The sequence below is a fragment of the Egretta garzetta genome, unplaced genomic scaffold, assembly GCF_000687185.1.
Source record: "Egretta garzetta isolate BGI_Z169 unplaced genomic scaffold, ASM68718v1 scaffold430, whole genome shotgun sequence".
NCBI classification, from domain to species: Eukaryota; Metazoa; Chordata; class Aves; order Pelecaniformes; family Ardeidae; genus Egretta; species Egretta garzetta.
In genome coordinates, this window is record NW_009258267.1 from 50,136 (window position 1) to 72,534 (window position 22,399).

Consider the following 22,399-nt stretch of genomic DNA (forward strand, 5'->3'; position numbering starts at 1 on the left):
ATGCAGTTTTTCCACATTCTTCATAGGACCCAGCAAAGGCTGTGGAAATCACGGACTGATCCATCTGCTGAAGGCAGACCTTTGGTCTTTACATCAGTACAATGATACACTGATTTAGAACCACTATTAAAATTGAAATTCTGTGCTTCCAAATCTTAATTTTAAGCTTTCCAGCAACCACAATGCATTTTTTAAATTGTGAAAATACTCGTTTTTTAAAAAGGCATGGCGAGGCATTTATGAAAATATTGCTAGACTTCCTAAATTATAAAGTGCAGACATCTGAAGTATGAAATGACTCCACCTACCTCGTTGCTCTTACTAACCAGTCCAAAATAATAATTAAAAGTGTTTGCTCTCAGCAAGAATTTGCATTGCATTAACTTTTCCCACTCCTCGTCAGAATGAACATTAAAGGCAAGGCCTGAAGCTTGTGCTTTCACTGACTAAAGTAGGCTAAATATTTTGTAAAACAGAACCATTTTGTGAGCGTGCTGCATGTGAAGCGTGACTATTTATATCCTCATATGCTCCCTTTCTGCCTTTTTTTGCCCTCTTTTCTCTTACTGCTGTTTTTCCGAAGTTACCTGCCCTCAGCCAGCCTTTGAGGAGGGAGCAGCAGCTCCATACCTCTCTCATCAGACAAGCTTTTATCTTTGGATCAGCAATGAGCCACCCCGTTCTCAGGGCTGCATCCAGTGATGTTGAAGGGCACAGAGCATCTAGGAGATTTAACAATGTTTTGGTCTGTTTCCTTTTTTTCTAGCCAGGTTTAATAAACATTTCAGGACAGATAATAAACATTTCAGCTAGACCTCCCAAGCTGTGCGTTGAAAGCGTGGATTCCCATGCTGCTTACAGCAGCTAGACCTCCCAAGCTGTGCGTTGAAAGCGTCTGAGACCCTCAGCCAGGTTCATGTGATAATTCTGCTTTTCTGTGGGGTCTGCAGGGAGTTGATGTTTTTTGGCAAAACTCTGGCAGCCAGTGGCAGGCTGGGCCTTGGCAAGCTACCAGCTACAAGCTCCTACCTTTGAGCCTCCAAGGCCAAGCCAAGGGAGGGGGATGTTTCCCTCTTGTCCCCAGTCTCCAAAGTAGGCAGCTCCTGGATGTGCTTTTCCAGATGACTCGGCCAAATGCAAAAGCCCTAAAGCTCCCTAGAACCACGGTGAGGTGTAAGATGTGAATTCAGGAGCTAGACTCAGATTTCTAGAGTGGCATTTTCACATCGCCCATGGCTGGATGGGTCTGTGCCTTATGCCACGAGGAGGGGGACAGACGATGGGCACACAACCATGCAGCTTAGTGAGGCCCAATAGCTGTCAGGGAGAGCAATTTCTGATGGGCTTTCCCCTCACCCTCGCTGCATCACATGTGAGTTTCAGCACGCTGAACAGGGCTGGAGCAGGGGTCCTGTTTTGGGAGGAACCGGGTTTCATGCTTCCCTGCCAGCCCACAAATATGAGCGGCTCCCGCAGAAGCTTCCTCCCTGCGTGAATCACAGCAAGCATCACCCCATGGAAAACGCCAGTGACCATGAGGGCAGGCGGTCCAGCGTCTTCTCCCAGTGACCAAGGCACGCCACTCAGGTGGCAGCCCTTATCACATTAATAAAAGCCTGGGAGCTTTGTCCCTCTCGCCCGTTTTTCTCCCTCGTGAAAGGGGTCGTTCGGCTACAAGGCAGTGTTTGAGTTTTCCAGAGGGTTTGTCGCTTTGGAGGTGGGTCGTAGGGGTTCTGTGCTACCGGCCTGGGGGCGTTGGGGAGCCAGACCCTCCTGCTGCCTTCATCCCCACAGCTGCAACCTTCACCCCCAAATTCCCTGATGGGGACTCCGTCTGTTTCTTTTCTGGTTAAGCAGCTAATAATTGCCAATTAGCTACAGCACCTCTGTTGCCGGCTGTAGTACCATCAGGCTCTGGGTATTCAGACTAACTGCGGAGTAGGATAGAACAGCACTGTCAGTAAAATAAAAGATTTCAGTCTGACTGAATTGCTGTTACTTTGGGTTTTTTTCCCACATTTGTTTGTTTTTTAAAAATATATTGAGTCTTGAAAAGTGAAGTGAATATACGGGAGAAGGTCATGAAATCAGAGAGTCCAGCCCGTGCATAATTAAGAACTGACTGTACTTCTTAAGCTGAATTTTAAAATCCTGTTGTTGGCAGCTATATAGGTGAACAGCTATTGTATTATTTAAACATTTTGCTTGGTTCAACCATATTCAGGGTAGAGGCTTTCCGTGACGCAGCATCTGCTATGGAACAAGAGAAAGAAATCCTGCTAGAAATGATCCACAACATACAGAACAGCCAGGACATGAGGCACATCAGTGAAGGTGAGAGGCTGCTTTGCCATACCCTCCCAGCTGACCTAACGTCAAAACAGCCCAGCTCATTAGGGAGCAGCTACCTCCCATTGCTTCCCGCTGGTGGAGGTGTGGGCATGGGAGCCAGCTAAGGTTATGGAAGGGCCATGCATTACCCCTGTGATCCCCTTTTTCTCAAGGGTGTAAATTCACATATGGTTCAGCTGGGTGGTCCACCATGGGTGTCACTACTGTGTATGTGAAAGCCTATACTTGGTTCGCTGACTTATTTTCAAAGTCAGGGTTAATATAGCTCAGCGGAGGGAGAGAAGTTGATCATTAAATATAGTTGAAAAAGAAGTGTTTTAATGGCTTTGAATGCTGGATGGGCAATGAGTGCTACGAAGTGTATGCCCTGCAAGAACCTGATGATTAAGATTGTTGTCGTATTTGTGTGATACATGGCTTTAAATATATTCCCTAAATCATAGAATGGTTTGGGTTGGAAGGGACCCCTAGAGGTCATCTAGTCCAACCCCCCTGCAGTGAGCAGGGACACCGCTAACTAGATCAGGTTGCTCAGAGCCCCATCCAACCTGGCCTTGAATGTTCCCAGGGATGGGGCCTCCACTACCTCTCTGGGCAACCCATTCCAGTGTTTCACCACCCTCATTGTAAAGAATTTCTTCCTTAGATCCAGTCTAAACCTACCCTGGTTTAGTTTAAAACCATTAGCCCTTGTCCTGTCACAGCTGTCCCTACTAAAAAGATTGTCCCCATCTTTCCTATAGGCCCCCTTTAAGTAACGAAGGGCTGCAATCAGCAGCCTTCTCTTCTCCAGGCTGAACAACCCCAACTCTCTCAGCCTGTCCTCATTGGAGAGGTGCCTCAGGAAATCTGTATGTTTTACATTAGGTGCTTTAAATTGCTGGTTTATTGGCTCTTCCAGACCCTACATGTCAAATATGCTGTGTCCACGTTTTAGGGAAAAACTAAGTTTTCAGAAAATAGAAAACCATTTTTTTCATGGCGCCCAGTCACATCTGGTAGTCAAAAATCTGTTTTCTCTTTATGGCCTTTTGGGGTACTGTCTAAATCTCTCCCTCACAGTGGCACAGAAGGTCCTTAATGTGCCTCTTTTGTTAACAAATAATGTTTCCTCATAATACTGTATGCTTTGCTTTAAGGTGACACAGCAAGTGTTGTGTCAGCGGCAGCAAAGCCCTGCTCACATTTTCAGTAGAGCTTAATGCCTCATTTCTAATCAGAAGACACTACTTGCCGTGAAATCAGTAGGACTTGGGCAAATGCAAAAAACTAATCTCTGGCCCTTGGAAATCTTGTGGATTGTCTCTTAGTTAAAAAAAAACCAACCTTGTTTATTGCAAAGTTGGAGCAGTTTGATTGTCTTGATGATGTTTGCACACGGAAACTGTTCGCCTGTTACCTAGAACGCTTCATTGTTGTTGATTTAGGCGAGAGAGAAGAACTTAATTTGACAGCTAATCGTCTGATGGGCCGAACCCTCACTGTGGAGGTTTCTGTAGAAACCATCCGAAAAAAAAAGCAGGAATCCCTACTGCATGCCACAAAGATGATCGATGAAATTGTCAATAAACTTCTAGATGATTTGGAAGATGCCAAAATCCGCTTAATGTCGCTTTATGGTGCGTGCACATCGGACGTGCCAGCCGGACCCATCGATCAGAAATTTCAGTCCGTGGTAATCGGATGTGCCATTGAGGATCAGAAGAAAATCAAAAGGCGGCTAGAGACTCTGCTCAGAAACTTAGAAAATTCTGAAAAGTCAATCACGTTGTTGGAGCACCAGAAATCATCTGTTCGGCAGTCTTGCAACAGCAAACAGGATTAAACTATCCTCCTGGCTACTTCTGGCAAATCACAGGATGAGCAGATCTCCATAAAAAGCACACAGAAGCTAAGAAAAAAAAAAAATTTCTCTGTACAAGCACGCGCGTCTATACGCATGCACACGCAACGAAGTATCCTTGAGGTGCAAGCATTTAATGGGTTTTGGTAGCATTGGCATTTTCTTTTGGCAATAAAGAATGCTATCAGGAGTTCTCCTGTAGAGTCGATACCGCTCTGTTGCAAATTGTAATTGTGCTTCTGCTGAACTGTCAGAAACCGTCAAAAATCTAGCCTGTCCTCCATTCTCCTGGTTTTTTTTTTTAAAACTAAAGTTGTTTTGCCGTATGGTGAGATCTCAGCTTTTCTCTGCTGTATACATAGTGTGAACCAGCCTTTTGGGGAAGAAAAAAAAAAAAAAAAAAAAAAGACAAACCATGGCAATAAATCAAAAACTTTTAATAAACTATATGTGGCATTTTCATAAACACCACCCTGTCATTACCATTTCTAATTCGAGTAATTTGGCACTACAGTTCGTAAGTAGATCACAGTGCTTTCAGGAGCCAGACAGATACCTCCAGCTTGTAACTGAGGAAGCAAAAAGCAGCGCATCCATCACAGAGGTTGCAGCCAAGGCTCGGTACCAGCTCTGGCTCTCCCCAGGCGCCATCCCACGCCTGCCCGCTGACCCACCCAGCCTCCCACTATCTGGCTGTATTTTAAGGTTGCTGTGTATTTTTTTAAGGAGAATACAAAAGGGGAATGGTATTTTTTAGCTACTATACTGCAGATTGGTTTTGCATTGCCATCTGTGACTCAGCAGAGCAAAATGAATGCTCGACTAGCAGATACTGTATTTGTTTCTTGTGTAGGATTGTCCTACACTTCTTAAATTTAATGTTACTTTTGGGGGATGTGGCGGGTTTTTGGTGTTGTTTTTTTTTCCCCCCCCCCCCCCAAGTTTCTGCTCCTCTTTGCCACACTCTGATTCACCACAAAAGTTGCAGCTTTTAGGATGAGCATGGAATTCTACACCCCCTCCATCGCCCATCAGCCTTGCAGTACATCACTGCGGGGTAGCAACCGCCCCAGAGGAGCGTGGGGCTCTGCAGCTCAGACCTGCCCTTGGGCTGCTGCTCAGGGACCTGAGCTCGGCTCAGTAAAGCTCAGCTGTGAGCGTGGCAGGAGGGAGCTGGAAGCTATGCTGCTACCTGCAGCCTCCTCGGTGGCAGCGGGCTGCCTTGAGCATCACTCCCATGCCCTCCTAAGGTGGGAGCTCTTCGTGTCAGGCTCCTCCTGCACAACCGAAGCTCTGGAGCTCCACGGCTTTCAACTCCTTCCATGTGGGCAAGCAGGGGGGGACCCACGCCTCCTGGAGACCGCAGCAGCTACGAGGTTACCATCGCTGCATTTTATTCACAGAAATGGCACTTCAGGTGGGTGCTTCCAAAAGACATTTTCAGCTCTGAGATTGTGAGAAGCTCCCAAGAACCCGGTGAGGTTAATTCCGTAATTCCATGTTAAAAATAACTGGTTTATTTTCAGATGTTTGTGATGCTTGTGAACTTTAACAAGGCTATTTAACAGCATTAAACCCCTTGACAGTAATAGAGGGTGCAGGTTGTTCTCAGAAATCATGCTGTGAAATAGCGGTTGAATTTAGCTTATGGATGCCTAGAATATTCCTTCAGTATTTATTTTTTTTAAGGCCAGTGTAGGGTTATCCAGGCCAAGAGTGTAAGTTAAAACTTGTTTTCATTTTTTAGATCCTCTTCACTGTATCAATAGCTAAAAGCATTTCTAGTTTTTATGGCATTTCTAGTACAAACATTTTTATTCTCAAGGACAAAATGATCACAACCTGCCTAGCTACGGCTGAGTTAAAAATGTAAATTTGACTTATTTTGACCTAAGTTGCTGGTTTATTTTTAAAATTCCTTCTTCTGTTTGCCTTCCACTTCCCTAAATCCTGTGTCATCTGGCCCCCAGGGGGTCTGCAGTACAGCCATCGCCACCCTCTCCGACGCTTTAAGATCGCCGCAGCCATGGAAGGTCCCACACATTTGAACAATCTGATTTTAAAAGCAGTGATACTGTCCTTAAAGTTTCTTTCACCCAGTCATACCTGTAAGAAAGACACAGCAAAAGACACCTTTTTTTCTTTATACTGTAGCTTCATGCTTGCTATCTATCTTAAACATACGTTACCTTTAAAGTAACTCAAAATAGCTAAACATAGTTAGCATGATGGAGATCAACAAAAGAACAGTTTAAAGTTTTTCACTTTTAAGTGCTCTGTCGTCAAAAATCAAAACACAGCAGGCGAGGCACGCAAGATGGCTGGGACAAAGGTGGCGTAAGAAAAACCGGTGAATTTTTGGTCCCATTACCTCCTAAGCAATAAATTGAGGCTCTGCTCCGCTTCTCAGCGTAAGGCGGTCTGGGAGAGGGGCCGTTTTCTCAGAGATGCCAGAAGCACCCAGGTGTTTGCAGTGGTCACCCCGGGGGCTGGCAGCAGAAGCCAGAGCACCCGGCCACCCCCAGGGCTGCATGGCACATGGCACCTAGACGGTGTCAAAAAGTGCCACTTTTCTCAAGGAGTTCAAGCATTTCCCTGACCTAAAAATATGTGACCATGAAAATGTGAGTTTTCTCACATTTCAAGATTTCTTCTTGCCTAAAACACTGCTAATTAATTGGGGTGTTAAACAAGCAAATTGTTTTTCCGTGTGCAAAGCTGAATGTAAGAGGAAGCAGGAGTGTATCACTTCCCAGATTCCTGAGATACCATGTGCTGTGAGTTGTGTTTTACTTAAAAATCAAGTGACTGTTTACCTGTTTATTTTCGGAAAACGCATCAGGCATCTTCGATACATTAGTAATATTTTAATGCCACTTCCAATGCCTACAAACATTCACTTAAACCTTGTCATGGTATTGGCCAGACCAATCATGAAAAAATAAAGTAACCAGAAAGAGCAGACCAGAATCCCATTTTGTATTTGAACTGCCTGCTGGAGAGATCGGAGGCAAGGGCTCAGAAACAGGCACATGAGCTTCCTGGGCAGATTCAGGTCGCGCAGCTACAGGGTTACAGCAATTTTTTGCTATTTAATACACTGACAATTTAATATAACCACAAAAGTATCAGATCAAACCATAATCAAATACACGTTGAAGTTGCCTGACACACCTCATGTCACTGACAGGAGAACAGCAGAATTAACTCGTGGGGATTAACAGGAACAGCATACACCGAATGGTCAGTTTTAAACATTTATTTTTCCACTTGAGGATTTACTGTAAGTTACGTTGACTTTTTTGGTTTTACATTTACTTGAGATCGCGACGGTGATAAAAACAGTTCTGTACATTATGTGTTTTAACCACTCAGATTCAGGTGAACTTGTAAATAAGAGTAAGTCACTTATTAGTACGGATGCATCTTTTTCCTAGCAACAAGAGCGGTATTTCTCCTGGTCCAGATTAATTTTTACTTTTTTTTGACCAACTTTAGTCGGCTGTGCTGAACCACATTTATCTCAGTAAGAGAAGAAAGAACACTCACTCCACAAATTATTTATCGGTATCACCCTACTACTAGAAACCTGAGAAAGTCTAGTTCAGTCCTAGGACTCACCTGGCTTTGAGATAGAATCATAGAATGTTTTGGGTTGGAAGGGACCTTTAGAGGTCATCTAGTCCAACCCCCCTGCAGTGAGCAGGGACACTGCTAACTAGATCAGGTTGCTCAGAGCCCCGTCCAACCTGGCCTTGAATGTTTCCAGGGATGGGGCCTCCACCACCTCTCTGGGCAACCCCTGCCAGTGATGACTCATATTGAACACTTCCTCGACACGGAACTGTTTGAAAAGTTTCTCTTATTCCATTACAGCACCTTTCATCTTAAATCTAAACGTTGCTGCTTTTTTTCTTCTGTAATTTTGATAACCTGTTTGGATGCCGTATTTAACAGAGAGAAATATTTTCTTCTATCAGTACTCTATGAGCATTAAAAAGGAAGATACACACAACGGTTGCTTCCTGCAAAAAGATGGCAAGGTAGTTCTGGTGAAATCAAGCTTGTCGGACCACCCTTGCTTTCTGGCTTATGTACAATTCCTGTTCAGGCTCTGCAACTTCAGCCAAACGTCTATGGTTACACGTAGAAAAGCAGCAGGGGCTAAGGAATCCAGAGAGCACGTGTGCTGGTTTGCTCTATGACTGAACTCCCGCAAGAGGGTTCCGCAGTGCAAATAATTAATTCTGTTATTACCTGGTAGCTATCAACCGGAATAGATGAATTAGCAGGTTCAAAGTGCGTGTTCACCAAGCGTTATGCACATACCCCTGCATAGCCTCCAGGCAGTACAACGTGTTCAGCTGCTCAATTCCCTTTAGTATAACCTACATCTACAGAAGTGATGCAAAGGAAAACTATGCGTCAGATACACTGTAGCCCAAGAATGGAGAGGGGGGGGGAAGAAGAAAAAAAAAAAAAATTTAGTGAAGCATAAAAAAATTAAACAGGAAATTAGACTGACAGTACCGTAATTCAGGCATTTTGACTCGAAAAGGTAAGTGTTGCCATAAGAAACACTGAAAACAATAAGGAAGCTCCAAAACTGTCTTAAGTGGAATGTTTAGTTTGTTGTTTTTTTTTTTTAAATTAACCACACACGCAAGCGCAAAAGTCTGAGTGTGATCAGTCTTACAACTTCAAGATTTGTTATTTCCGCTTGGAAATACATCCGTAGCATTACCGCTTTGCATCAAATGATGCCCCGCTTACCGGGAGAACACCCATTCACTGAATGGATACCAGACGGGAGTGACAGATGCTTCAGCGTCATGCTCTTCAGCAAATGCTTATTTCACTAAGGCATTAACAATTACTGAAGTCTTCTACTAGTGGTAGCACTATCAGCTGAAAGCGAAGAATTTTGGCAAGGTTCGGGTAGGACATCCAAGGAGCTATCCAAGAGGTATTAACAGATAGAACAGGAGCGCTATTTGCTTGGTCTCACAGAACAAAACTCGGTGTCTCATGGTAGGAACGTCTGTTGCTCCTAAGCCAGGGTGCGGATCTGCCACGGGTGTGACAGGGAGCTACAGCCTCTCCCCCCCCAGTCGCACAGATGTGCAGAGAAGGGCATTTTTATCACCAGCCCTGCACCTGCAGGTTTTGGTAACTAAAATATACAGTATTTTAATGAGAACGCTTTGAGTGGAGAATGGGGCAACTTTTATTATAAAACATTTATAATAAAAATTATTGACAAGGGATAATGCATGTCTCTTCATCCAAAAGGCGAAAGTTACTCCCACTGAAGAGCGATGAGAATACCTAAGGATTCCTGCAATAGGCAAGTCATCTGGTTTACATCTACATGCTCACCCCAGTAGGGTAAAAATTCAATTTTCAAGCAGCGTACATGCAGAGCGCTTCCAGAAAAATGCTAATTTAGACAGTCTCCCATCTCAGTCGCATCGGAGAGCACGTGCTGCAAAGTCACAACAAAGAGCTACTTCAGATTTAAGGGGGGAATGAAATTAAAACGCACTGTTGCCCAATGCTGCAAACACATATGCCTACGTTAGAGTCCACGTGTACTAAATTTCAACACATCCTAAATTTAGCAAGTCTGTCAAGTCTGCACCTATGAAAATTTCTACTGAGTTTTCAGTCCTTAAAACAGTGGCATATAATGACAGACCTTAAATACAAATGGCTTATGTAATGGTACCATGTTTACAGTATTACATGTAGTGGTACAAATGGTCATTATACATAATAAAGACTTTTCAGTACTCTGTACGAAGTCAAACAAGGCAAAAAAGATGTTCCAGACAATTCGTGGTTTTGTTTCTTTTTCAAGAAGAATGAATAAAACCCGTGAAACCGGCAGACGGGCAATGAAATGTAAAAGTTTCCATATTAAAAACAGTTGTCAAAATTCTTCATGCATACACTCTGTCCTGAAGTTGTGAGGTGGCCCCATGACGTACAATCGTAAGTCTTACCCTGCGTACCTTACTTCTTAAATTGCTCAGACAGGTAGGGACTTGACTCCATTTATACATACAAACAATGATTAAATGCACTTGTTAAAAATTAAAGGCCGTTATCCAAGAGAAAATGCAGGAAACGTTACGGTGAAGGACACACGGCTTTGCTGCAATAGCAAAGGGGATCGGGCGCCTCGAAGGCCGACGCCTTGCCAGCAACAAGAGATGCTCTAACAGCTCGTCAAAGAAACAGCGGTACTCGGTAGAAAGCCTTAACACAGTAAACATAAAATAGAGAGTTCAGAGATCTTAAGTGTCTGTGCATAACTTGCCACCCACTTCTCTCCCTGCAGACAGTAGGAAAAAAAGAGTACGCTTCAGTTTTCATACTCATTGACTTAGAAACAAAGTCAGTCAAGCTTCCTACACGAATTCACACAGTGAAAAGTCCTTCCTCCAAAAATATCCAGGATCACTCAACTCAGTTTCATTCTCATACGCCATTTAAAAAACTATTAAAACTCTGAATTTTTTCAAGCAGCATATTTTTGCATTTGTCAATGGCAGGTTTGTTGTAGAAATCCTAGAAAGTTAACGTTATACCATACCGTACAAAAACATGTAAACAAAATGGATAATTTTTAAAAGGCATGCATGCTCTTGAACAGGATTAAAAAGTGTTTATTTTTGGTAAATAAAGATACCTTGCTTAGCATTTTTAAAAGCACCTTAGGGATTTAGGAGCCTAAGCCCAATTAACTTTTATTTAGATTTGGGCTCCTAAACATCTAGATCAATTCTGTGAAATTGCTTAAGCACTTTGGAAAATTTTGCCATGTCTCTAATCTTGCAGAATTGGATTTTCTGTAACCAGCAGCTAACTTCGAATCTGAGACAACGTTCAAGAATGTTTCATTAACGTAATTCAGTCATCAGCTGCAATTTTTTGGATCCTCCATAACTTAGTTTACGGTATCTATGAAAAATTTTTCCAGAGAAGGCAAGTATTTTGTGACACCACTTTGCAAGTTCCTTTTTCATAGACAACACAGGATATAATAATCAAATTTGAGCAGGAGTACGATTGTATGTTCCTTCTGAATAGCTATTAGTGTCAAAGACTGTTATTCTGTTATTTGTTCAACCTGTTAAGACTGAGGAAAACAAACTTAGAAAAACATCGGTAGCACAGCATCAGGTAAAAAGAAGGAGCATTTTTGGCACCATACATTTTTAAATCTAAGCTTTTAGGCCCAAAGTATAGCAAGTTAAACGTACACAGTGGCAGCTGGGAAAGCCTCATCTGAAATGCAACATTTTTAAAGGAAAGTTTTTTTTTGGAAGATGCTATTTTACGATCATTAGCTGATCTCCAAGTAACGATAACAATCCATAACACTGGATGTGTGAATGTTTAGCCTAAACATTCATACCAAATGTTTACATATATACCTTAGCACTCATATATACAATACAAGTATATTGCACCGACAGAACTGCCAGAGTCCATATTAATACAGTCAGGCATAAAATGCAGTGTTTTCTTTTTGCGCTTCATGAGTGTCCTGACTAACCAATTCTAATGTTTTCTTTGACATTGAGTTGCAAGGCTGCTACTGTACCTTGGGCCATAGTGTTATGGTCTGTACCTATACTTTTAAGTATTATCCTTACATTAAATGTGCTTTGCAATTCAGCGATACCTAGTTCATAGCTCTGTAAATAATCCCTTGAAAAAGGAGAAGCTTGCCTAATTTTTACAAAGTGCACAGGGCAGCCGCGGTTCTTGTCTTTTGCCACCAGGTGTCTCACCCTACACACCAAAAAACACTGCACCAGCAAGTTTATATAAATCCACCCTCTATCAAGGATCCCATAGGCACAAGATTTGCTAAAGCACTGGTAAAAATACCTCTACAGCTGGCTTTATTCTGTACTCAATTGCACGACTTCATCCAATTCACTGGGTTGGGTTTTTTCCCCTCCAAAAGTGGTCTACAGTATGCTGCAGATGCTGAAAGGACTTCTGTTTTTCTTCGTCCTCTGTTTGTTTGGTCTAAGGTTGATGACGTCTCCACCATTAAGAGTGCTAGAATTTTGGTTGGAGTGACTTCCACCAGCTGTATTAAACACACCTACAGAATTAAAAAGACAAGGGAAGTATTTGTATTTCTTTACTTCCTGCAACAGAATCCATTAGCACTTAAGACACAACGCTTACTAAGGCATAGTAGTGCACCTCAAATGCATAGTCTCGTTTTTAAAGGCTTTATCTATTTCTGGGTCAATTTTGCAGCTAAATTTGAAGTAGAGCCAGTTGGAATTACTAGCCAGGCAGTATTTAAAGCTGGTATACATCTCCGTAATTGAAGGGCAGCATATGCACTCATCTGTGTATGCTTCTAATTGCATGGTAACAAAGTTAGGGTTAGTTGAGTAACAAAAGAAAAACATGACAATTTTAAAGTTAGAAACTTTGCTGAGATTAAGGTGAGGAAAAAGCCTGAATAAAAACGGAGCACGTTAAGGAAAATAAATGAACTGCCTCAGAAATGCTTTAAAGAAGGACAACAGAAGTTCAGTGTTCCCTCACAAAAGGGCAGTTTACAAAGACCTTCTGAGTCCATGCCAGATTCTTTCACCGTGAGTCTCTTGTAAATCCGACCAAGATGAGCAACACTAATACTAATTACATTAAAAACCCCAACAAGCATCCTTTCTCAAGTCCTTACGCAATGTTTAAATGAATTTAATAAAAGGGCAGTTGCCAAACATTAGCTGGAAGCTTTAGTACATCAGTTTGACAATCTTTTAACTTCAGAGTCACAAAGCTGTTTTACAGAAGGAAAGGAGACGACATCCTAAAATAGGAAGGTAATAATAAGACCCTGATTCACCTTGTATTAACTCCATAACGAAACAGATGAGACCATAAGCTTTGATGGCACAAAATACTGTCTTCTGGGTTTTTATTACAGTATACATACCAATCTTGTTACTGCTTGTGTGTACTAGTTCTGGATCTTCAGCTGTTTGTTGCTTGAGCCTTTGAAGATATTTATCAGCCAAATACTTAAAAACTGGAAATGTTAAAAAGAAAAAAGGTCCATCAGAGTATGCTTTAAAATAATCTTTGTATCAATAATAATACCTTTGTATCAGAATTCTGCGTGGTGACAAAAGTGCATTCGATACCACAGGTTTAGCATGATCTGGTGAAGTGATTCTCTCTCTGCAGGCCTGTGTGGACCTGAGCAGAATCCAGATTAGGCCAGTGTCTACCCAGGTCTCACAGTCTGCAGTACTGGGGTCCTACACAGCAGCTGCAAACATCTCAGTACTCCCGTAATAAAGCTGGCACACACATATTGCCAAATGTTCCAATTCATGAAACTTGGAACTGTTTAAAATTATGTAGGAATTCTTTTTTTTTTTTTTTTTTTTTTTCCTCCAGGGAGCCTTAGAATAATGGCAGTCATGTAAAGTAAGGCTATTAATAAAACTTGGCAGCAACATTTTTCTAATTAACTAATGCTACCCTCATTTGTCTTGGGGTATAGAAAGTCTACCGAGGATTCTGAAAAGTCTACAACTATAAAGAGAACTTTCAGAACCTAAATATGTTACAATTGCTTACATTTGTAATTAACAACTCATGTAAAGATGATACAGAAACAATTTACATTTTCTGTTGCAGATGTTCTTTCCAAGGTGAATGATGTTAACAGAGGAGAAACAATTAGTTTACTATTAAGTTTGCCTGATTAAACAAAATTTATCAGAGACTATAATTCATGATTACTCAAACCTACCCCACAAAAAATAGTGACTGAATTTTATAACTGTACTCTTATGAAATTAAAAATATATATTAAAAAGTGATATTTGGGAACTAGTAACATATCATCAATAGACAAAAGGCTGCATGAGATCCAATCTTTTAATGTACTCTATTTAAATATAACTAAACTATGAAATAACTCTTTATAGCATTTATTCACTATTAACAATTACAAAATAATCTGTTCAACAATTTGCATATTGTAATAATTGAACTTCCACATACCATTTTTTTAAAAGCTTGGTGCTTACTGACAGTCACTAGAACTAGGCAGCCTTAACACACTGGCATTTCTAAATATCAAATCTACGCACTGTTTGTGAAAGAGAAAGATGTACACAAAGAAACGGGCCTAACACACCAATACCAAGTAATTCTAGCTTTGTTTAAAGTGTGCTGCTAAGAAATATAGAAACGATTGCCAACAGCATGCAACAACACGGGAAGTAACAGATCAGCTCCAAACGAGATGGGACGGCGTGGGCAGGACAGATGCCTGCTCTGCTGTATCTCGTACCTTCAGTTACGTTTAGGTCTTCCTTTACAGATGCTCGGTAGAACCTTAATTTTAGCTTTTTTGCCAGTGCTTCTGCCTCTTCGCTGCACAACAGAAGAAGACTTTGTAAATACTGATTTGTATTATTTGTCAGCATTTATCCTCATGGACAAAATGCTTCGTGGTAAGTTAAACATGGCAAGGTGGGTTAAGAAACTCAATCAAAAAATACACAATCCTTAATTTCTTTACAATATCTCCACTATAACAAGAAGGTATTTTACATGCAGTTTCTTTATGAACAGAAGTAATTGCTTTTCAATATTTACTGACCTAACTAAAATTTCCCAAGGGTTTGAAGCCAGGTGTCAATGAAACCAAAAGGAAAGAGGATGTAATTAACAGCACTAGAATCAGAACAATTACCACTGCAAAGTCAAAACAACAACAAAAAAGTAATCCTTGAGTATATTTTAAGAAAGCAGTAGACTATGCAATCAGATGAGTGCAGAGATGAAATCAAGAATCACTTTTTTTTTTTCTGTGAAGTGAAAGAGAACTTGTGCTAAATTTTAAGGAAAAGCTGACAAAACTTAAGAAAATTTCACCAAGGCAAATCACGTCTTCAGAAAGATGAAGTTACTGAGGCAGATGGAGTATTCTGAGAGCAAAACCTAAGTGACATACCATGAATAAAGGAGGAGTTCAAATGCAATTTTGCTTTTCCTTTGAAAAATCCTCAGTATTCTTTGCAGAGGGAGTAGGAGCTGATTTATGCCATCAATGACAGCAAACAGAGAACAAAGAAAGCCAGTGCAGGAAACAACAAAAAGAAGAAACAATTTAAATCTCTCAGGAAGATGGAAGAAACAAGGAGGTGGAGAACGATCAACTTCATCATGCAATATTTTCTACACGATACGCTGCGGTAAATAAAAGTTAGCATTTGTTAAGCTGATTTTATGGCAAGACGGAAACTGGTCATATATACAAAGGCAGAATGAACTGACAGTAAAATCTGCAAAGAAAAATAAAGCGAAGAAGGATCAGCACCATGCAGCCTGAGAATATTAAGATACATATTTCTATAGAGTTACAGTACTTTGATAAAAATGAGCAATACAAATAAAGTGAAGCAGAGAGTATTAACGTACTTTTTCAAACAACCTGTTTAATAGTTCTTCATCATTTTAGCAAGCATTCACTAGACAAACTAGACAATGTAACTTCACTGGTGCACAGCACAGTTTAACAGTAACTGTAAATTTTACCAGGAAAGAAAATTCAGTTTTAGAATTTCAGCTTAAAAAATGCCTAACCAGCCAACCTGAAGGTAACTATACCACGGTACAAACAAACTCTTCATGCTATTCCTTTTTTTGGCTGACACTTCAGAAGAAGGCATGAAGCAAACAGAAAGCTCCAAGCTTGGCAAGCACATCTGCCCAAGTAACTACGCTCATGCAGCAATACCTGTCATCTGTGCTTCTAGGGCACGTTTTGATGCAGAGCATAGGTTTGATAACCTAGATATCCTAAGTCTTCACCAGAAACTTCCACAGATTTTTTTTTGTTGTTGTTAAACATGTGTATAACGGGGGGCATATATATTGTTCTTTAAAAACAGTAAGATAAAACTCCTACTTCTTTATGCAAGAGTCATCAAGAAGATCAATCTTATTCTGCACAAGAACTGTGGGAATGTCTCCAACTTCAGTCATGACTTTCTCCTTCCAAGTAGGTATTGCTTTGAAGGAGTCTCTGTCAGTTGTAGAAAACACAAGAACACAAGCCTGGGCTCCTAAAAATATACAAATCAATTACAAATACAAATAAATACAAATCAACCAACAAACATTAAAAAAAAAAAAAGAATCCTCACATATAGAGTATTTCAAATATGAGGCATTTTTCAAGTTTCTCCCATAAAAGTGCACTTTTACCACTGACTTGTGTCAAACCAATGGTCATAAAATCCCCAAATGAAAACAGATTGCCATATTATTTTAATCATTATACCCATTCTCTATGATGGCTACGGGTCTGTTACCTTTCAAGCTATTTCCAGCATGGTGCATGCAGGGGAAAGGAATAGGAGGGGTGTGCAAAAGCTGGAAAAAGGGAGAAGGAGGCTTGCTCATTGCTCACTGTCTCCCAGACAGCTTAACAGAGGCCAGAGGGCAAATATTTTTCCGTACACAGTATCTGTAAAGCACGCTTCACGTTATTCTTTGTGCTACAGTAATTTGGATTTTGAAAAGCAGAAAACTTCCAAGTTTTCAGAGAAAGTTGCGATTATTTCAAGTAAGTCGTTCAGTAGCTTTTTGAAGAAAGTAAGTGTATTTCTAATTCATACACATTCTATCATAGCACTATGATAAATTACACAAAATGTTTTGTACCATTCTTGTTATGGTTTTGTTACAGCCTTAGCAAAAAATAGTTAAAACCCATGGATACTGAGAAGGTATTTCCACACTTGAAATGTCAGTGAGTGGTCTTTTGACTGTCCAGTAGCCCTTTGTTATCGTCAAGAAACTAGTTTTCTTTGCACATAAACACATGGAGAAACACATTATTATTTATATGCCTTTAATAGACTTAATATTTAGTAACAGAGTGTAGGAATAGACAGCTAATGTCTTTGAGACTCCAGTGTTACCATGTGGCAGATATCCCAATCAAATTAAATCTAGCATGAAAAATTATTTCAATCAGTATGAATTTTCTTTTATCTCTTGAGTTTCATAAAGTATCCCCCATTCCTGTATTCTGTTTGTATTTCTTTGACACAAAGCATTCAAGTTCTTTTACTAGGTTTCCTTTTATTTATCTTTTAAAAGCCAAGTTCAGTCTGTCTTTATCAAAATTTTCCTATGCTCTTTAACATTCTTTCACGTGCCATTAAGACCCTTCTGGGATGGTTTTATATAGAATAATAAGAACCACCCTTGGAATTTCAAGTCAAGCTCTACCAATAAAACAGTAGCAATGTTGTCTTCCATAATTTTCCCTATTACTTGTGTCCTAAAATTCTGTTTTCCCTGATGTTCACACCAGATTCTAACATAGGCAATTCCACCTAGAATCCTGTGAGATAGGTGTAAAATTAATTATTCTTTCCAAGGCACGTTATTTTGCATTTGTCAATGCTGAATTTAACCCGTCGTCTCACAGTCTAACTTAAAGCCTCTCAAGGTCTTCGCTCTACTGGAGATGAGAATATTTATTAAAAGACTCTCACCACTTGTAAACATCATCTTGTTCAGTTTTAAGACCAAGAAATCCATTGTGAAGTTTCCACTCTAAAGCACTTTCACTTCATCTCTCTCCTTCCACTCATTCCAATACAGAAATAACTTGGTAATAGTAAGCTTAGAGGGAAAAGTCCTAGCATGTGGTAGGTGAAAAGGGGGTGGCTTACAACATCAGACCTCCTTATTCAACTTAGATATAATACATATAAAATGCAGCGGACAGGGACAGTAAAAATAACTCAGCTTGGCTACATCGCTTTTCAAAGAGAATTACAGGATAGGCTCTAATTAGGAATCAAACTGAAATATTTTTGAGGACCTTTAAGATTCTGACATTTAAAGGTTCTTACCAGGAAGTTATCAAACAACAGTAAATGAAAGTGTCCTTCCTCGTCAAGAGATACACCCATGTATCAACAATGACAAATTCTATACATATATTCTATATGTAATCGTGTATTTCCAAATGTCTGCTGAAGGTTTTGATCACTGGATTGTAAGAAATACAGAATTTACTAAACCAATAACCCTGCAAAATGCTTATTTAAGAAGAACAGAGTATTCTTCCCATGCTCAAGTCAGGTCTCACTAGCAGTATCCAAAAGAGGGCTGCCTTGCTCCAAATCAGACCAGAACAGTCTTGCAGCCCTCCCATTATCATAGCTACTACAGCCGAAAGTGGCTGACAAGTGCAAGCTCGAGCAATGCTATGAAGGCTTGAGAAAGATGAAGTTTAACTATTGTGCAACAAAATGAGGAGCCTGAGAATTTGACTGATCAGCCACTGAATAACAGACTAATGAGCAAGGCTCCTGTTTTCCATCAAAAGCCTAACAAGGGTCTACTCAAGATATCAGTAGCAGCGGATGGAAGAGGTTGCACACGCAAAGAAGTGATCAAATACTGCTTTGAGAAACACCTGTAACATGGACAGAACACACGGCGATGCTAGTGACTGCCACTTGTGTACATGCTTAGCGTATAAATGTATGGACAGAACACACGGCGATGCTAGTGCAGTACTGCCACTTGTGTACATGCTTAGCGTATAAATGAAGTACCTAGCCATTTAGAAAAATGTGTGACTTCCATCGGAGAGAAACTGGCAAGATGCATAATACAATATAAAAAAGAAATGATTAAATACATACAGATCTTCCTTCAACTCTTTGAATTTAGGCTGCTGGACTCCTTGCGTTGTATGATCATGGGCATGCAGCTACACCAGCTGCACATATTCACCCGTACACAGAAAATCACGACCAGACAAATCCACTGTCAGCTCCAATTTTGTTTCTCTGCAAGGCTGAATTTGATCCGTGAACAAGAAGGGCTCAGAAACAGGCTCTGAAGCATTCATTGGGTGATGACAGATGAGCAGCTGATCCCTGCAGAACTGACAATACACGAGGTTCCAGGAGAGGTATGTAAGCCCTAGTGTAATGATAGTGGGACAGTGACCTGCAGGAGAGGCAGACCTTGAAGTAGCAGCTAGCATCTATCTTACCTACCGTAGAGGCATCCTCTCCTTATCATCAATAATTGGCAATGAAATCCTTGCATTTCCAGAGTAAACTTGACCTTTTGCTGCTAGAATATTGTGCTCGCAGACCTGATGCTAAACCAAAATTGCATTCCACACTCTTGTAATTTAGCTTGTCCTCCATGAGTCAAAGTCTAGCACAGAACAGTCACTGTATCTAACAGCTTGAACTGTTAACATATCCATCATGCTGTCTACAACATGCATCCACAGGATGACTATGCCCTAGTCCACAGCAGCCTCCTCAGTATAAAGATCTTGAAGGCAGAGATCTAACTGCACTATGCTGGGCACGAGTCATGAGCAAGATTTCAAAATACTCAAGGTATGTAGTAAGTGAGGATAGTAAGTGTACTTTAAAGTTCTTCTGAACACTCCGTATTTTAGCATATCAGTCCCAGTAATTAGGAGAAAAAGACTTTGGCTTGGAACAAATGAGGAGAGCAACGCAAATAAGAGACCTGAAGGGCAGGAGAGTAAAAAGGAAGCTCTAAGAGAATCAATTCAAAACATACTCTAAAATTCATATGCTCAACTTGTCAGCTGTAAAATAACAGAATTATCTACTTTCACGTGAGGATAAAAAGTAGTAAGAGAAGTATCTTTCTGTGAAGAAATGATAATCACCAATTACGAGTGACAATCAGAAATATGACCAAAAGACCAAACAAACCTATTAGTTGCAAAAAAGGATCATGAAACATAAAAAGGTCAGAGGACTATACCACCCCAAAACAGCACAGCGTAACTATTATTTTATCTCTAAATGAGGTAATTTTTTCTAACGTTTCATACCATAGTGATATATTTTTCCCAGCCATCAGGTAATTAGTTTGACAAGAACTGAACGATGGAATCTTTGCCAAGTCATTCGTATCTCTCATGTTAAAAAACAAAAAGGAAAGATTTTCACAACAAATTATATGCAAAGAAAGCCATAGCATGCAATTTGTAACTGGCTAAATACATCACCTCCCTTTATATGACTGAAGTATATTGTTTCTATTTTATGAAGTAAATACACTTTCCTCATTACTCCGTTGTGTTAACGTGTTCAAAGTAGTCTGTACCAGCAAGAGAACTGTTGTGCCTAGTAAACTATCTTTGTATTAGTCCCTTGGATTCATTTCTAAGTGCCTCAGCTGTAATTTTTGGGACATTTACAAATATATGTCTTACAGAAGTAAGAAAACACTTTTAGAGGGAGAACTATAATTTTACATCTGATGGCCACATTCTGTGCAGTTTCTGGGCAGCTATTTGTCTCATTTTGTTCTATGCTGTTTAAAGGGCACTACTGAGCACCCTGCATAAAGTGACACTTAATTAAGGCAAGGGTCTTACATGAAGGGGAAAAACATTTAAGAACTGAAACAGGTGAACTAAAAACGCTTTGCACACACATGGAATAACTAAAATTCTTAATACAGAGAGAGGAAAATATCCCAGAGATGTGCAGACCAAAAAAAAAAAAAAAAAACCAAAAAAACCAAAAAAACCAAAAAAACCAAAAAAACCAAAAAAACCAAAAAAACCAAAAAAACCAAAAAAACCAAACAAACCCAACTGGCAAATAACAATCATGGTTTTTCACCTCTATAGTAGGCCTTCGTTATTGCATCAAATTCTTCTTGACCCGCAGTGTCCCATAACATTAGCCTGACATCTTCGTCATTAACTCTGAAATAAACGACACGGGTTTGTAATCAATACAATGAACAAGCACAATTCAAAACAACTGACATGGACCTATTCCTACGTCTACAATATAAGAGCAATTCAGTTCCAATTTAACTTCATTTGAAGACAATGTAACTTAATACTGATAGCGGTTCACCTCTGTAACATGCCATGGCAGCAGTCCCTCAGTTACATTACACATGCTCCTTCCTGACAACCCGTATTAGATTTCCCCCTATGAGGAAAAATAATAGGCCTCAAAACAAAACTTAGGTGCCTGAATAATGGTCCTTTGTCTTTTTAATCAGTTCACAACATTCATGGAGGTTTCTTACTTCTCATTGCCATAGTATTTCCCATTTTATCAAACATAATTGGGTATGATCTCTTTATGTTACAGAAAGAGACTAAATCTACAGTGCATTTAATTTTTTTCCCCATGGCCATTTTAATCTATATTGGCTAATAAATTTGTGTAATTGTTTTATCATAAACACTTCCACTTCCTCCACAAGAAATTAAAAAACAAACCAAACCAAAACAAGTAAGTAGAATATAAAGGAAACTTGTCAAAAAGCTTAGTACGACAGAGGTTCCAAATTTTATTTTGTTCTTTATTTATAGTTCTAAATCTTATATGGAAAACAGAGTGATATAATTTCAGCCCACTGTGCAAGAGAAAACCACAACTCCCTTTACTGTGCTTTGAGGACAGCAGGCCTTGTTTCAAGCCTTTGTAAATCTTAGGATTCCAACAGAACAAAGAAATAGAGGGAAAGGTAAGACTCAACAGTGTGGCGTCTGTTTAATACATACTGGATTTGTCTTTCCAGGAAATCCACGCCAATAGTTTTCTTGTAGTCTTTTGTAAAAATCCCCTTGCAGTATCGTTGAATCATGCTGGACTTTCCAACAGCTCCATTGCCTACTACCACCACCTTGATGGCCACCTCCATATCTTCTTCCAACATCTTTGCAGCCCAAGTGACTCTCTAGCTTATTCAGGAAACTACCGATTCTGTAAACAAAGCAAACAGCTATGTTCGTAAAAATGCTGCGAATGGAGAGCAAGAGGAAATACAATTGCACATTAGGATTCACAAAGGCTGTACACCTTAATTTTCAGCTCTGCCACAGACTGCTGAAGTAACCTCGGGCAAGCTATTTAGCCAGTCTGTACTTTGATTTGCCACTTATTAACTGGAAATTAATATATTTTCATTAAAAGTATCCTTCCACTGTACAAATGTATTATCATATGTTGATTATGTTCCCGATGCTCCACTGCTAACACATACAAGACGCTCAACGCATCAACCTAGCACGTAGCGTGAGACTGAAGTACGTCGACTTCTGACTTCAGCCACTGTTCCCCTATACCCAGTTCAGGTATCGTC

General features: G+C 40.2%; 2 protein-coding genes across 2 annotated transcripts; one reads left to right on the forward strand and one right to left on the reverse strand.

Annotated features, from left to right (window-relative positions):
* On the forward strand, nucleotides 1–4,177 carry BAG2 (BAG cochaperone 2). Its single transcript, XM_035888612.1, has 3 exons — nucleotides 1–83; nucleotides 2,216–2,334; nucleotides 3,780–4,177. Exons 1-3 carry the CDS (start codon nucleotides 1–3, stop codon nucleotides 4,175–4,177), a joined length of 600 nt encoding a protein of 199 aa, XP_035744505.1.
* Nucleotides 4,178–12,180: 8,003 nt separating this feature from the next.
* On the reverse strand, nucleotides 12,181–22,003 carry RAB23 (RAB23, member RAS oncogene family). The gene is made up of 6 exons (XM_009648873.2): nucleotides 21,819–22,003; nucleotides 20,917–21,002; nucleotides 16,167–16,323; nucleotides 14,544–14,626; nucleotides 13,173–13,265; nucleotides 12,181–12,320 (listed from the first exon to the last, which is right to left on the reverse strand). The coding sequence occupies exons 1-6, from the start codon at nucleotides 21,971–21,973 to the stop codon at nucleotides 12,181–12,183; spliced, it is 714 nt and encodes a 237-aa protein (XP_009647168.1). The 5' UTR covers nucleotides 21,974–22,003.
* Nucleotides 22,004–22,399: the final 396 nt, after the last annotated feature.